The following is a 15,828-nucleotide window of genomic DNA, read 5'->3' on the forward strand; positions in this document are numbered from 1 at the left end:
AACGAGAGCTTGATTGCACTACTGAGGACTTGAGGAAATGGGGGAAGAATGCTAAAGCCAAGAAATGGCTTGTGTGTGGACTTGGTCCAGATGAGTACAGTAGAATTCAAAGTTTTACCACTGCTAAGAAAATCTGGGACACTTTGCAAGTGGCTCATGAAACTGAAGAAGATAGAGTTGAGAAGATTCTGACAAAGGTTCTACTAGTCTCTTGGGAGAGCAAAATCACTGTTATTCAAGAATCAAAGAACATTGTCACTCTCAAGTTGGATAAGCTAATTGGAAATCTCACTGCTTATGAACTTAGAAGACAAACTATGAAGATGGATGTACCCAAGAAAGAAAGGAGTCTAGCACTCAGAATCACTGAAGGTTCTGAACTAGAAGATGATGAAATGGCCATGATCACACAGGACTTCAAAAAGTACCTAATGAGAGGAAAAGGTCCTTCAAGAAGTGGAAACTACAGCAAACCAAGGGTTCCTGAAAAGCAAACCAATTAGGGATGTTACAAGTGTGGGAAGACTGATCACTAAATCAAAAACTACCCTCAATGGGAAATTGAATGGAAGAAGGAAAGAGCTGAACAAAGAAATAGGAAAAAGGAACAGGTTCACCCCAAGAAGAAAAAAGGACCAACAAAGTCTATGGTTGTTGTTTGGGGAGAAAGCTCAGATGAAAAATCAGATGATGAAGATGGAGATGAACAAGCACTTATGGCCATTGGAGAATCTGATGAGGAATCTGAGGTAAGTGTAATTCATCTAAAGGACAAGATTAAATTTTTGTCTAAAGAAAGGCTATCTGAGTTACTCCTAGATTTCATTGATGAATATGAGGTTCTAAACAATGAAAAGGAACAACTGTCTAAGGAGTGTGTGATTTTGAAAGCTAAGTGCAAAAATCTGGAACTTAGGGCTAGTGAAAGTGATAGTAAAAATGCTGAGTTAAAGAACCAGGTTCATGAACTTGACACAACTATTCTAGAGCTTAGATCTGAAAATCTAAAACTGAAATTAGAAACAAGTAAAAAGAAAGCTAATCACACACAACTCACTTTAGAAGAAAACCTAGGAAAAATGAAAGATGAGTTGTACAAAATAGATGAGCAGATAAGAGTCCTAAAGGAGGATCTAAGCAAGGTCAAGCATGAGCTAGAAAGAACCTATAAATGGAATAGGTACTCCGATGCACTTTCATGGCTATATGAACACCATAGTAGCAATAAGAGAGGACTTGGTTATGGGACCCCTGCACCTAAGTGGGATCCCAAAAGTAAGTACCTCACACTTCTTGACAATAAAATCTGCACACATTATGGTAAGATTGGTCACTACAAAAGTGAATGTACTGCAAAAGAAAATGCTAGTTAAAAGAATAAAATATTTGTTCAAAGGAAAATTAGGTTGTTAGGATGTGCCAAAAAGAATCTGATTCACCCTTTTGCCTATAGAAAGGGTTCCAAACTAGTTTGGGTTCCTAAGACTAACCTCTGATTTCCTTTTGCAGGTCCAAGTAGGGAGCAACCAAATATGGTACATGGATAGTGACTGTTCAAAGCACATGACAGGAAACAAGAACTAGTTCCTTTCACTTGAGGACCTCAAAGAAGGAAATGTCTTCTTTGGAAATGGGAAGAAAGGTGAGATCATTGGGGTTAGAAAGGTAGGTAAGACTGATTCTCACTCTATTGAGAATATCTACTTGTTACATGACCTAAAATACAGTCTAATCAGTGTATCACAATTGTGTGATAGAGGTAACTTAGTAACTTTCACCTCTACCAAATATTTTGTGATTAATCTTACCACTAACAAGATTGTTTTGCAGGGAAAAAGAGTAAACAATATATACATTGTAGATCTGTCCACACATTTAGAAAATGAACTCGCTTGCTTAAGTGTGTTGGACAATGATCCCCTCATTCGGCACAAGAGACTTGGACATGCAAGTCTGAGTCAACTCAACAAACAAGGACCTGGTAATAGGGCTGCCTAACATCAAGTTCGAGGAAGACAAAGTTTGTGAGGTTTTGCAAGGGGGAAGCAGGTAAGATCCTCTTTTAAATGCAAGAAAGTGGTAAGTACCACTAGAACGATGGAACTGGTCCATATGGATCTTTGTGGCCCAATGAGAATATTAAGCAGAGGTGGTAAGAGATATGTTATGATGCTTGTTGATGATTACTCTTGTTTACTTGGACATTGCTTTTAACATCTAAAGATGAAGCATTTGACATGTTTGCTTCTTTTGTTAGAAAATCTCAGAAACAACTAGTTAATCAACTTGCATCAATTAGGTAATCAACTGTAATGTGCATGGCATAGATCATAATTTTTCTGCTCCTAAGACTCCACAACAAAATGGAGCAGTTGAAAGAAAGAATAGGATACTTAAAGATATGGCTAGGACTATGTTTCTTTCTAGTAAACTGCCCCTAGCTTCTGGGCAGAAGCTGTAAATACTGCATGCTACATCATCAATAGGTGCATAACTAGACCTCTTGTAGAGAAGACTCCCAATGAGTTACTTAAAAGGAAAAAACTAAATATATCCCATCTTAGGGCATTTGGATGCAAGTTCTATGTGCACAACAATGATAAAAACTCCCTAGGTAAGTTTGATCCCAGAAGTGATGAGGGGGTATTCTTGGGATATTCTTCATATAGTAAAGCTTATAAGGAATACAACAAAAGAACTATGTATGTAGAAGAAAGTGTATATGTGGTTTTTGATGAAACTAATATTCTTTCTGAGAGACAGTAACATGAAGATGAAGCAATTGGGCTGGTAAGAAATTTAAATGAAATCACAGCCCAGGCTGAAGCTGCACCAGAAGAAGGAACATGTGATGGAACATGTTCTTCTATTCAGGGCAATCTGACAGGGGGGACTGAACAAAGAGGAACTGAATCTCATACCTCAATGGAACCTATCCATGAGCCCGTTTCTCAGCAACAAAACATTGGAGAAACATCAAGAGAAAATCAGTTGGTTGTGTGTATGGATCTGCTAAGACTTGGTGGAGAGATTATTGTTTGGCTAGACCAGCTGGGTCACCGGATTTGACTTGGTATTGGTTCTCTCAGCTATTTCTAGAGAAGTTTCTTCCGATCACTCAGAGGGAGAACTATCGGAGGCAGTTTGAGCATCTCCAGCAGGGTTCTATGACTGTCACTCAGTACAAGACCAGATTCATTTACTTGGCCCGTCATTATCTTCTTATACTTCCCACTGAGAGGGAGAGAGAGAGAGAGAGAGAGAGAGAGAGAGAGAGAGTTAGGAGGTTCATTGAGGGACTCATTCAGCCTATTCGGTTGTAGATGGCTAAGGAGACGAGGAGCGAGATTTCTTTTCAGGATGTGGCCAATGTGGCCGGGAGAGTTGAGATGGTTCTATCATAGGGGAGTGGTCAGGGGTCTGACAAGAGGCCTCGTCATTCGGGCAAGTTCAGTGGTTCCTCATTTGGAGGCAGAGATTCTTTTGGTAGGGGCCATTCTTCCACGACGTTTCATTCAGCACTTCAGGCTTCTCACGGTGCTCCAGGTAGCCGTGGTTCTCATATGCAGTATTCTGATCAGCTGCCCTATAGTGCACCGCTAGCTACTATCAGTGCACCTCCGCTCTAGAGTTTTCAGAGTGGTTATTCAGGCTGTTAGGGTCAGCAGCCGAGGGCTTATTATATTTGTGGCAATACGAGGCATATTGCTAGATTTTGCCCTCGAGCACCGAGCAGCAGCAAGGTTCCTGTGCCATGGTTCAGACACCGAGTGTTCTACCGCCCGCTCAACTTGCTAGAAGTATAGGTAGGGGTGCTAGAGGTGGAGGTAGAGGTATTAAAGGTGGAGGTCAGGCCGCTAGAGGTAGAGGCCATCCAGCAGGAGGTCGTCCCAGAGATGTAGTTCAGAGTGATGGGGCCCAACCCCGATGTTATGTTCTTCCAGCTAGGCATGAGGCTGAGGCCTCCGATGTAGTTATCACAGGTACTGTTCTGGTTTATAGTAGAGATGCTTCAGTTCTATTTGATCCAGGATCTACATACTCCTATATGTCATCTTATTTTGCACCGTATCTGGTCATGCCTAGTGATTCCTTGAGTGCTCATGTATATGTGTCTACACCGATAGGTGATTCTATTATGGTAGATCGTGTCCATCGTTCATGTATAGTTGTGATTGGGGGTCTTGATACTCGAGTAGATTTGTTACTTTTGGATATGGTTGACTTTGATGTCATATTGGGGATGGATTGGTTATCACCTTACCTTGCTATCTTGGACTGTCATGCCAAGACTGTGACCTTATCCTTGTCGGGTCTACCTCATTTGGATTAGATAGGGACTCCTAGTCATTCTACTAGTAGGGTTATCTCATATATGAAGGCTCGACGTATGGTTGATAAGGGATGTTTGGCCTATTTGGCATATGTTCGTGATTCTAGTGCCGAAGTTCCTTCTATGGATTCTGTGCCTATTGTTCGTGAGTTTCCTGAGGTATTTCCTTCAGACCTATCGGGTATGCTACCCAAAAGGGATATTGACTTCTACATTGATTTGGCTCCGGACGCTCAGCCCATTTCTATTCTGCCCTATCATATGGCCCTGCCTGAGTTGAAAGAATTGAAGGACCAGTTGCAAGACCTGCTTGATAAAGGCTTTATTAGACCTAGTGTCTCGCCTTGGGATGCGCTAGTGTTATTTGTTAAGATGAAGGACGAATCGATGAGGATGTGTATAGATTATCGGCAGTTGAACAAGGTTACAATCAAGAACAAGTATCCATTGCCGAGAATTGATGACTTGTTTGATCAGCTTCAGGGTGCCAAGGTATTTTCGAATATTGACTTGAGATCTGGCTACCATCAGTTGAGGATTAGGGCATCCGATGTCCCTAAGACAGCTTTCTGCACTCTGTACGGGCATTATGAGTTCTTGGTGATATCATTTGGATTGACAAATGCCCCAGCAGCTTTCATGGACTTGATAAACCGAGTGTTCAAGCCTTACTTGGATTCATTCGTGATAGTCTTCATTGATGACATTTTGATCTATTTCCGCAGCCGGAGGAGCATGAGCAGCATTTGAGAGTTATTATTCAAACTTTGAGAGATAGTTAGTTGTATGCTAAGTTTTCAAAATGTGAGTTCTGGTTGAGTTCAGTTGCATTCTTGGATCACGTTGTTTCAGTATAGGGTATTCAGGTGGATCTGAAGAAGATAGAGGTAGTCAGGAACTGGCCTAGACCCGTGTCAACTATAGACATCCAGAGTTTCTTGGATTTGGCAAGCTATTACCATCGGGGTGTGGAGGGGTTTTCATCTATTGTAGCCCCGATGACCAGGTTGACCCAGAAGGGTGCCCAGTTCAGGTGGTCGGACGAGTGTGAGGCGAGCTTCCAGAAGCTTAAGACAGCTTTGACTACGGCGTCGGTGTTGGTTTTGCCTACAGGTTCAGGGCCATATACAGTTTATTGTGACGCATCTCATATTGGACTTGGTGCGGTGTTGATGTAGGATGGAAAGGTCATTGCTTATGCTTTGCGACAGTTGAAGATTCATGAGAAGAATTATCCAGTTCATGATTTGGAGTTAGCAACCATTGTTCACGTACTGAAGATTTGGAGGCACTATTTGTATGGCGTGTCATGTGAGGTGTTCACGGATCACAAGAGTCTACAGTATTTGTTCAAGCAGAAGGAGCTAAATTTGAGGCGGAGAAGGTGGTTGGAGCTATTGAAAGACTATGATATCACCATCTTATATCATCCGGGAAAGGCCAATGTGGTGGCCGATGCTTTAAGTAAAAAGTCAGCCAGTATGGGCAGTCTTGCGTATATTCTGGTCGGTGAGAGACCGCTTGTTTTGGATGTTCAGGCTTTGGCCAATCAGTTCGTGAGGTTGGATATTTCTGAGTCCAGCCGTGTGTTAGCTTGTACAGTCGCTCGTTCTTCATTATTTGAGCGTATTAGAGATTGACACTATGATGATCCTCATTTATGTGTCCTTAGGGACACAGTGCAGCACGGTAGTGCCAAGCATATTACATTAGCAGATGATGGAGTTTTGAGGATGCAGGGTCGAGTTTGTGTGCCTAATGTGGATGGACTTCGAAAGTTGATTTTAGAGGAGGCCCATAGTTTCCGGTACTCTATTCATACGGGTGCCGCTAAGATGTATCAGGACTTACGGCAATATTATTGGTGGAGGAGGATGAAGAAGGATATTGTTGCATATGTGTCTTGGTGTTTGAATTATCAGCAAGTAAAGTACGAGCATTAGAGACCTGGTGGTTTGTTCTAGAAGATTGAGATTCCTGAGTGGAAGTGGGAGCGTATCACCATGGATTTCATTGTGGGAATCCCACGGACTCAGAGGAAATTCGATGCAGTGTGGGTTATTGTTGATAGGCTGACAAAGTCAGCACATTTCATTCATGTGGCAGTTTCCTATTCTTATGAGAGGTTAGCCGAGATCTATATCCAGGAGATCGTTCGTCTTCATGGTGTGACCGTGTCTATCATTTCAGACCGAGGTACGCAGTTTACCTCACATTTTTGGAGGGCAGTTCAACATGAGTTGGGCACACGGGTCGAGTTGAGTACAACATTTCATCCTCAGACGGACGGGCAGTCCGAGCGTACTATTCAGATTTTGGATCCGAGCTTGTGTTATTGACTTTGGAGGCTCGTGGGATCAGTTTTTCCTTTAGCGAAGTTTGCCTACAAAAAGAGCTACCAGTCGAGCATCCAGATGGCTCCTTATGAGGCTTTATATGGTAGGCGGTGTTGGTCGCCGGTTGGGTGGTTTGAGCCGGGAGAGGCTCGATTGTTGGGTACGGATCTAGTACTGGATACCTTAGACAAGGTTAAAATCATTTAAGATAGGCTTCAGACAGCTCATCCAGACAAAAGAGTTATGCCAACCGTAAGGTTTGTGATGTGGCATTCATGGTCGCCAAGCCGGTGTTACTTCGGGTGTCACCTATGAGGGGCGTGATGAGATTTGGGAAAAGGGGCAAGCTTAGCCCTAGATTTATTGGCATGTTTGAGATTCTTGATCGAGTGGGAGAGGTGGCTTACAGACTTGCGTTGCCGTCGAGTTATTCAGCTGTGCATCCAGTGTTTCATGTGTCCATGCTTCGGAAGTATCACGGCGATCCATCTTATGTGTTAGACTTTAGCACTATCCAATTGGACAAGGACTTATCCTATGAGGACGAGCCGGTTGCTATTCTAGACCGGCAGGTTCATCAATTGAGATCGAAGAGTTTCCCTTCTGTCCGTGTTCGGTGGAGAGGTCAGCCTACCGAGGTAGCTACCTGGGAGTCCGAGTCCGATATGCAGAGCCGATATCCTCATCTTTTCTCCGACTCAGGTACTTTTCTTATATCCGTTCGAGGACGAACGATTGTTTTAGAGGTGGAGAATGTGATGACCTCGTTTTGAAAGTAAATTCTGTGTTCCGAGGCCTTAAAAACCTTTTTTTGTCTCACCTCGATTTGCGTGCGCAGTCCGAGCGCGTTTTCGGAAAGCTTTTTTGTGAAATCTAAGAAAAATAAGGAAATTGGCTTTTAAAATTTATCAAAGTTGACTTTGGTCAACATTCTTGGTAAACGGACCCTGACCCGTGATCCGGCGGTCTCGTAGGGTCCGTAGTAAAATATGGGACTTCGGCGTATGCCCGGAATCGAATTTCGAGGTCCCAAGCCCGAGAAATGAAATTTTGAAAGAAATTGTTTAACTGAAATTTTAAGAGTTTTTGGGAATGTAAAGAGGTTTGAAATTGACGCTATCAGGCTCGTATTTTGGTTCTAGAGCCCGGTACAGGTCTTATATAATAATTAAGTTGAATCTGTGAAGTTTGGTAAGAATCAGAGTTCGTTTAGTATAAATCGGACCTTTAATTGAGAAAATGGGATTTTTTATGTTCTTGAGTGATTTCATGGATTTGAGGTTTAATTCATAGTTGTTGATGTTGTTTTGATGATTTGATCGCACAAGCAAGTCGTATGATATTTTGGACTTGCGTGCATGTTTGGTTTGGAGCCCCTAGGGCTCGGGTGAGTTTTTGATAGGCCGCAGAGTGAAATTGGACTTAGGAAAACTGCTGGTGTATTGCAGGTCTGCAGGCTTTGCAATTACGAAGCTTGGCTCGCAAATGCGAGCTCGCAATTGCGAAGAATTATCGCAATTGCGAAGATGGGCTGGGCAGGGAGACCTTCGCATTTGCAAAGCTCAGTGTCGCAAATGCGACTTCAACAGGGACCGCAATTGCGAACAGTAGTTCGCATTTGCGAAAAAAGCAGGACTAGCCTAGCTTCGCATTTCTGAAGCCTGGGCCGCATTTACGAGTTCGCATTTGCGAACCAGACATCGCAAATGCAATATCTGCACTTGTACAAATTATAACTTAGACGGAATTTCTTCATTTTTCAAACTCTCTCAAACCCTAAGCTCTCTTGGGCGATTTTCCAAAGAAAAGTTCTTCTCCAAATCAATTGTAAGTCATTTCTAACTCATTTTCTTCAATCCATAACATCTTTTCACATGATTTCAATTCAAAATTAAGGGATTTCATGGGGGACTGGTGTTTTGGGTAGAACTTAGGATTTTTAATTTTGGGGATTTGGACCTCGATTTGGGGTCCGATTTCAAAACAAATTATATATTTGAGTTCGTGGGTGAATGGGTAATCGGGTTTTGGTTCGAACCTTGGGTTTTGACCATGTGGGCCCGGGTCGATTTTTGAGTATTTGGAGAAATCATTAGAAAACCTATTTTCACGCATTAGAATTGATTCATTTAGCATTTATTGATATCGTTAAGTAAATTGTAGCTAGATACAAGCGAATTGGTGGTGGAATCGAGGGTTAAAGCGGTAGTTGAGGCTTGATTATGTTCGTGGCATTGAGGTAAGTGTTTGGTCTAACCTTAGCTTAAGGGATTATGAGTTGTGTCTTATTTGCTATGTGTTAATTGTTGAGTACGACTTATAGGTGTGGTGACGAGTATTTGTACGTCGGTGTCAAGCATGCCCATGAGTCTTATACTATGATTGATGTGACTCCATTTTGTATTGTCCATACTTAATATAATGATTTCTAATTTTGAACAAGGCTTGTGGAAGTATTATTGGTAATCAAACATTGTAGAGTGTTGGCTCAAGTTGAGAATTGAGTTGTAAAGTAATTGTGGAAAAGAGAAGAGGTTTATGATATTGCCTCCCTTGCCGGGATATTATTGGTTTTGATATTATTTCCCTTGCCGGGATATTATTGTTATACTATTGTTCCCTTGCCGACATTCTATTGTAATTTTATTGATTCCTTGCCTGAATTGCTTTGTGAATGTTGCTCGGGTAAGGAAGAGTGTAAAAGCACGAAGGGTGATGTCGTGCGTGATATTTGTGAGTGAGTGTCAATGCACGAAGGGTGATGCCGTGACGATTTTGTAAATGTAAAAGCACGAAGGGTGATGTTGTGCCATGATATGAGTGATAATGCACGAAGGATAATGTCGTGCCATGATTTTGTGAGGTAAAATCACAAAGGGTGATGCCGTACCGATTATATTGATTCTTATGTTAAGAACGAGAGTAAAAGGACGAAGGGTGAAGTGGTGCACTTGTCATTGATTTCCTTATTCTTGCTTATAGTTGAATTTTGGTGTACTGCACGCTTCTTTACTAAATTTCTATTTGAATATGATATTTCCCCCGAGCATGTTTCCCCTTCCCATCTTTAACTGTTAGTTTCTGTCGTTATTACTTGTTGTATATGATATAACTGCATAGGTTTATTTGGTAGTATTGTCCTAGCCTCGTCACTACTTCTTCGAGGTTAGGCTCGACACCTACTAGCACATGGGGTCGGTTATGATGATACTACACTCTGAACTGTGTGCAGATCTCGATGCTGGAGCTTTTGGACCATAGTGAGGTTGCTGCCTTCAGTCTATCAAGAGACCCAAGGTAGTCCTGCAGGCGTTCGCAGGCCTTGGCGTCCCCTTCATATCTAATTTTTCTTCTGTTCTTTATTATTTCAGAGATAGACGTGTATCTATTTTGTTCGGACCCTATTTGTAGTATTCTTAGATAGTCTGTGAGATTGTGACACCAGTTTTGGGTGGATTATGTTTATGGATTCGTATCGGTATTATTTTAAATTGTTATATTTCATTCTTCCGCTTTATTATTTCCGCTGTTTATAAAATGTTAACTCACAACTGTTAAGGGATTAAAAATAAAAAGGGTAAAATAATTGAAATAATTGGCTTGCCTAGCTTTCACTAGTAGGCACCATCATAACCCCCGAGGGTGGGAAATTCAGGTCATGACAGGGGTACAATGACTACACAAAGCTTAAGTGGACAAGCCTAAAAAACCTTCCTACTGCCATTTCCATTACTAGAAAGTTCAGTGACAATAAGGAGGAACTGGAGCCCAAGGCTGTGTACAAGAGTGAGATGAAGCCATCCCACAAAGTGCTATTTGAATTTGTCATCAAATGCGTTCTGCCAAGGCAGGAAAGGAGGCACATTGCAAACTTCATGGATTTAGTACTGATGGAGTGTTTGGATAGTGGGAAGCATATTAGGTTGCCTAAATTTATAATTCAGCTTCTTGATAGAATTATCAATGGCACCAAGTCTCATGTCATTCCCTATGGCTTCATTCTCACAGCTGTGCTTGAACATTTTAAGGTGCCTCTGAAGAAGTGGGAAGTGGCTACAAACAATGATTACTTTAGGGCAAAAACTCTAATTGTTTGTGACTTTGAGGTCCATGCCACTCCTAATGAACCTAGTTCATCCAAGAAGGCACCTGTCAATAGCAAGGTCAGAGCCTTGGTGCAGGAGAGTGGGGCAAAGGATGCTGAGATAGCAAGGTTGAAGACACGGTTGGCTGAGGTAGAGTCTGAGAGAGATGCTCTCAGAACTGAACTGGCAAGGGAAAAGGAGAAGAATGTTGGAATTCTTCAAGACATGCTGGAACTTCTCCAAGCCAAAAACCAAGTCCCTAGCTCTTCCAAGCCTTAAGCCTCCTAGCCTAGTGTAGATTAACTAGTGACCCATTTCGGGGCTTTTTGTTTCTTTGCTCATGTTTTCAGTATTTTTTTTCTTCTTATGCTTTGTGGTAGAATCTTATCAATCATCAATGAAATTCACTGTTTTTGCTCTAACTGTTTGTTTATATTTCTTTAATGGTTGAAATACTTAGCTTGATCTATGATTATTAATCCATGTTTGCATTTAAAGTAGCCCCAGTAGCCATGGGTAAGTTTAAAATTTGGTTATCTCACATTTTTATGCAACTTTTCGATGATGCTAAAAGGGGGAAAGGTTGTGCTTTGTACTTTGAACAAGTGATGTTTATAACCTAATGAACCTGGTCCTTGATGATAAGTGATAAAAAGGAAAACTGTTTCTAACATTGTGTGGATGTTGAGCTTAGTTGAAATAAGTCCTAAGCATATGAAAAAGTACAGAGTTTGTCATCATCAAAAGGGGGAATTTGTTGGCCCAAGTGAAGGTTAGTTTTGAAGATTGACAAAGGAAGCTCAGGCATGAACCAGGTCCATCCCTTGGGTGCATAGAAACGGGCAGATTCGAGCATGTGGGATGAACATGAATGAGATAAGCTTAACTTGGTATATTTGATATCTCCTGATCGAAAAGGTTGCATAATTGATAAGGAGAATGACTCCTTACTCAAAGAGAACATTATCCGAGATAGGAAAGGAGTTAGAAGTTGAGATCAACTAGAACTCTTTCACCAAGGAAGAGTAGCATTAGAACTCTAGTTATTTCTTCATCTACTAACTCTATATATTACAGGTTGTTCTTATTTAACAGGTATGCACAAACGCAAAAGTCAAATAGGAATTGAGAGCAAAATAGCAAGGCATTTTGCAAGCAGCTCGTGTGTGATTCAAGTGTGCAAACCTGAAGCTACATAAATAAGATAGAAGAACCAGTTCCAAGTATCTGTCTTTTATTCTAGTTCAAATTGTAGTAGGTGTTTTCATATTGTACATTTCGGCTTTATCTAGAGGCAATTGTAATAGGTACTCAAAGTATTCAAGTTAGAGTTAACTTGAAGTTGTCGCAACAGTTAGAGGTTGTTTGCTACAACGGGATTAGAGTTAGTCCTAGGTTTACAAAAGTGTTTTGTAAATGTAGTATTTGGCTCAGTGATTTTGTGGAGAGTTTGGAAAAATCCTACTGGGAAGTAGGTTGTGGTTTTTTTACCTTTTGGGTCAGGCGTTTTCCACTTAAAATACCTGTGTTCTTTACCTTCTGCATTTACTATTTCTGCAATAGTAGGTTGAGGAACACTTAGAAGAACCAGGTCCTTCCATAATCAGTTTAAGAGAAAAATTGGACATTGTAAGCACGTGATTTTTGCTTTACGAGCAACCGCTCCAAAAGAAAATTCAAAATATATATGTGTGCGTCGTCCGTGTTAGGTTGTGATTTAACTTACTTAAACATTTTTATTTTTATGATAATTATGTTGAAGTGCTATATTGTTATTTGTTTTAATTTCATTGGTTTTATTAGTTATTTTTATTTTTATTTTTCTTTGAATTGGAAAACAAAAGAAAGTTGAAATCGGTTGGGCCCAAATAAATGAAACAAAAACAGGTCCAAACCATCACTCAGCCCAGTCCAGACCAGGCCTGCCCAGGCACCTCCTGAAACGACGTCGTTTCGGGCAAATCAATCTGAGCCGTCCGTCCCAGTCGATCTAACGGTTCATGACCTCTTTCAGCGACCCATGTTCAAACCCGACCCAAATAACCAGCCTGACCCAACCCCTCACTTAAACCAAACGACCCCGTTTAACTACCAAACGACCCCGTCTCATTTCCCACCCTCAGATCCAAGCCGTTGAGATCATATGATCTAACGGCTCAGATCCGATCAACCTCCCCATATATAAACTCAGCCCTTACCCCGCACCCCCTATACCAACCCCACCCTTCATCGTCTCCTTCCCTGAACCCTGAAACCCCCAAACCCTAGCAGCCGCCCTAGTCTCCTTCGCCATTAAAACCGGCGGCATGGACGCCGGTGGCCACCTCCTGAACACCCTAGGACCACCTCACTGTCCTGAACACAAATCCACTAACCACGAGCCTCGAATCACTTCCGTTCGTCTCGAATCTTCATTTGAAGATTTGAGTCGAACCCGGATCTATGCCAAACCATCCCATCTTCATACCAGACACTCCCCTGACCTTCCTCGTGACCAAACCAAGCTTGGTTTGGTCCGAATCTACCCACAACTCCTAAAAATCCAGATCTGGAAATCCAGAACTTGAAACACATGCACCTGGGGAACCCGGCCGGTTTGGACATGGGTTTGAGGTCTAATAGACCTTAATCAAGGTGTTCTCATGTGAGAACACCCTGATTAAAGTTTGTTCGGCCTCAAAAGTTCGAAGTTGAATCAGATTTGGGTCTGTTTGATTTAAACATTTTCGGTAAGTTTTCCTTTCTTTTGTGTTAGTTTTGATTAAGTGGTCAGCATGTTTCGTTGTGTTTGTTTGTTATTTTTTTGTTATTTTTCATTCGGATTTCTTCATCTCTGTAAAGACCTTTTATTTGGTCGATTGGTTTCTGTGTATGATTTAAATGTATCCTATGATAAGCATGTCCGATTAGTATAGTCGTCGCATGAATAAACTTATATAGGTTCCTAGTGACTGACCAAGTTGTCCGAAGCCCTTTAGGTCCCTGAACATATTGTTTGTGTGAGCGACTGATTATTACCTGCTATAATTAGTATAGTCGACTCGATAAATGTCGTTGATTAGTTTCTATAACTAATGAATCAAACGAGCTAATAATGTCGCATGACTAATTGATACTTTGCCACTGATTGAAGGCCCCAACATTGTTTGAAATAGTTTGTTTGCATTGAAAAATGACTGAAAGGTTCAGTCTAGGCAGTCCTGAATTTGAACTTTCATCAGTTCAAAAATGCCCTGATGCGGCAAAGGGTCAAGACAGTGGTAACCAGGGTTTAACAGGGGTAGTCTGGGGTTTGCAAAGAACAAAAATGATTAGTTTAAATGAGCTGACAAGTAGGGTACTAATTTGGGATTAAATTAATGCCAATGGGGAACAAGACATAAGAGTATGGGACTTAAATTGAATAAAAAATGATGCCCATAACTCCTGATTAAACAAAACCAGGCGTGGGAATAAAGGGGGCTGACACCAAAAGATGCTTAGGCATGGGCTTTAAAGAGTATGGGCAGGCTGCAAGTTGCAAAAAAAAAAAGGGCAGCTTAACTGCACTGGTTTTTGGCTTATAAATAAGCCATTTGAGAATTTAAACGGGGCTGGAGTTTTGAGTCTTAGGCTGGACTTTTAGTCTTCAGAAAAAGAGAGAAAAGGCTGGAAATTTTAGTCTTGAGGAGAGGTCTTGTGAGTTGAAGAAAACTGGAAAAAAAACAGAAAGAAATTTCCAGAAATACTGTAACTGAACACTGTCCAAGAATTGCACAAAGAAACCAAGTTGGTTATCCTAACTGGGATTGTTCTTTGTCTCATTAAGAGAAGTCTGTGTTTCTTCTGCTGTGATTGTTGTTACACTGAGCTTTCTGTGTGCTGCTGGTTTGAGTTTTAGTCTCCTTGATTGTCGAAACTGTGCTGGTTATTTGCTGAGCCTTGGTGGTTATTGAACTTCTGTGGCTATAGCACAAAATATTCTGTTTCCTTTCTCGACTGGTTTTGTTTCCTATCCTGTCTTCCTGGGATTATTAGTCTGTTGCTCGACCAACGTGTGAACTTCATCTTTGTGGCTGTTTGGTTGTTGCTGTGTTGTGCCATTTATCTGCTGCTGCTGTGCTTGCTGCGTACCACTCAGCTGATCATTTCCTTCTTCTTTTGTTTCTCTATACCAGGTACATGACTAATACTCTGTCAAATGTAATTGGAAAGTTGAGCATGAATACAAAAGAAAAGACCTGAAGAGTGACTTTTATACATAGATTGTTACATTAAATATCATGTACTGTATAATAATTTTCATTCCTGTTTTGATAATGGAAGTAGCCTGTATGCCCAGTATATATCAATGTAGATTAGCTGAATGTTAGTTTATATATGTATGTTGTTAGGTGAAAATATTCCCAATGTAATAGGTTGTATCTTAGACTTAGTTTAACTGTGCAGTATATTCTTTAATAGGCCAAACATGAAAACTATCCACTACTAGTTAATTTCTTTCCCTTTAATAGGCGGTCCTTTTATAACTGATAAACCATGCCAATAGAACCCAGAACAAGTTCACGGCCTCAACCTCACCAGGGTCGAGCCCAGGTCGAGGACAGATCAGGCAGGCCCGCATCGAGCGAGCAGTGGCCCAGGTCTGGCCAACCGCGCGTGGGCTGGATTTGGGCCCGGGATTATTTGTTTGGCCGACTGTGCACGCAGCTTCGGTCCCAACTTTTGTTAAGCATTTCTGAATTCCATTACAAACAACTTGCAAGCATGTAATTAATTAGGACTATCTACCGTTTTCAATTGATAGAGACGAACACGACAAAAAACGTAGTTGCTATAGGATATCCTTTTAAAATAAGAACGAGATGAGCCTCGATGAAAATAAACAAAACACGCAGATACGGGGCCCTTGTTAAATGTATATTATTGAAGCATTTAGTTTCTAGGACGGGTTGTTTAGCAAATCTCACAACCCTCCTAAAATAACAACACGTTAGTCTCTTTAGGACACGCTTTAATAAACCTTACCTTCTTAAACTCGGGTGCACATTTATGTGACCCAAATCCAAATCTCGACGGATTCGAAATGTATTTC

At 41.2% G+C, this 15,828-nt stretch overlaps 1 protein-coding gene across 1 annotated transcript; it reads left to right on the forward strand.

The window, feature by feature from the left end:
- The first annotated feature begins 647 nt into the window (after positions 1-647).
- Positions 648-11,033, forward strand: LOC138868349 (uncharacterized). The gene is made up of 5 exons (XM_070145900.1): positions 648-1,275; positions 1,510-1,535; positions 1,831-1,981; positions 2,224-2,299; positions 10,406-11,033. Exons 1-5 carry the CDS (start codon positions 648-650, stop codon positions 11,031-11,033), a joined length of 1,509 nt encoding a protein of 502 aa, XP_070002001.1.
- Positions 11,034-15,828: the final 4,795 nt, after the last annotated feature.

This window comes from Nicotiana sylvestris, chromosome 5, assembly GCF_000393655.2.
Source record: "Nicotiana sylvestris chromosome 5, ASM39365v2, whole genome shotgun sequence".
Taxonomy (NCBI): domain Eukaryota; kingdom Viridiplantae; phylum Streptophyta; class Magnoliopsida; order Solanales; family Solanaceae; genus Nicotiana; species Nicotiana sylvestris.

Bases quoted from the DNA above. Each gene is read 5' to 3' on its own strand.
- LOC138868349 (XM_070145900.1), top strand. From the start codon at position 648: ATGGTTGTTGTTTGGGGAGAAAGCTCAGATGAAAAATCAGATGATGAA. The intron at 1,276-1,509 runs GTAAGTACCTCA...TTCCTTTTGCAG, and splicing joins ACCTAAGTGGGATCCCAAAA to GTCCAAGTAGGGAGCAACCA. The intron at 1,536-1,830 runs GTACATGGATAG...ATTGTTTTGCAG, and splicing joins GTAGGGAGCAACCAAATATG to GGAAAAAGAGTAAACAATAT.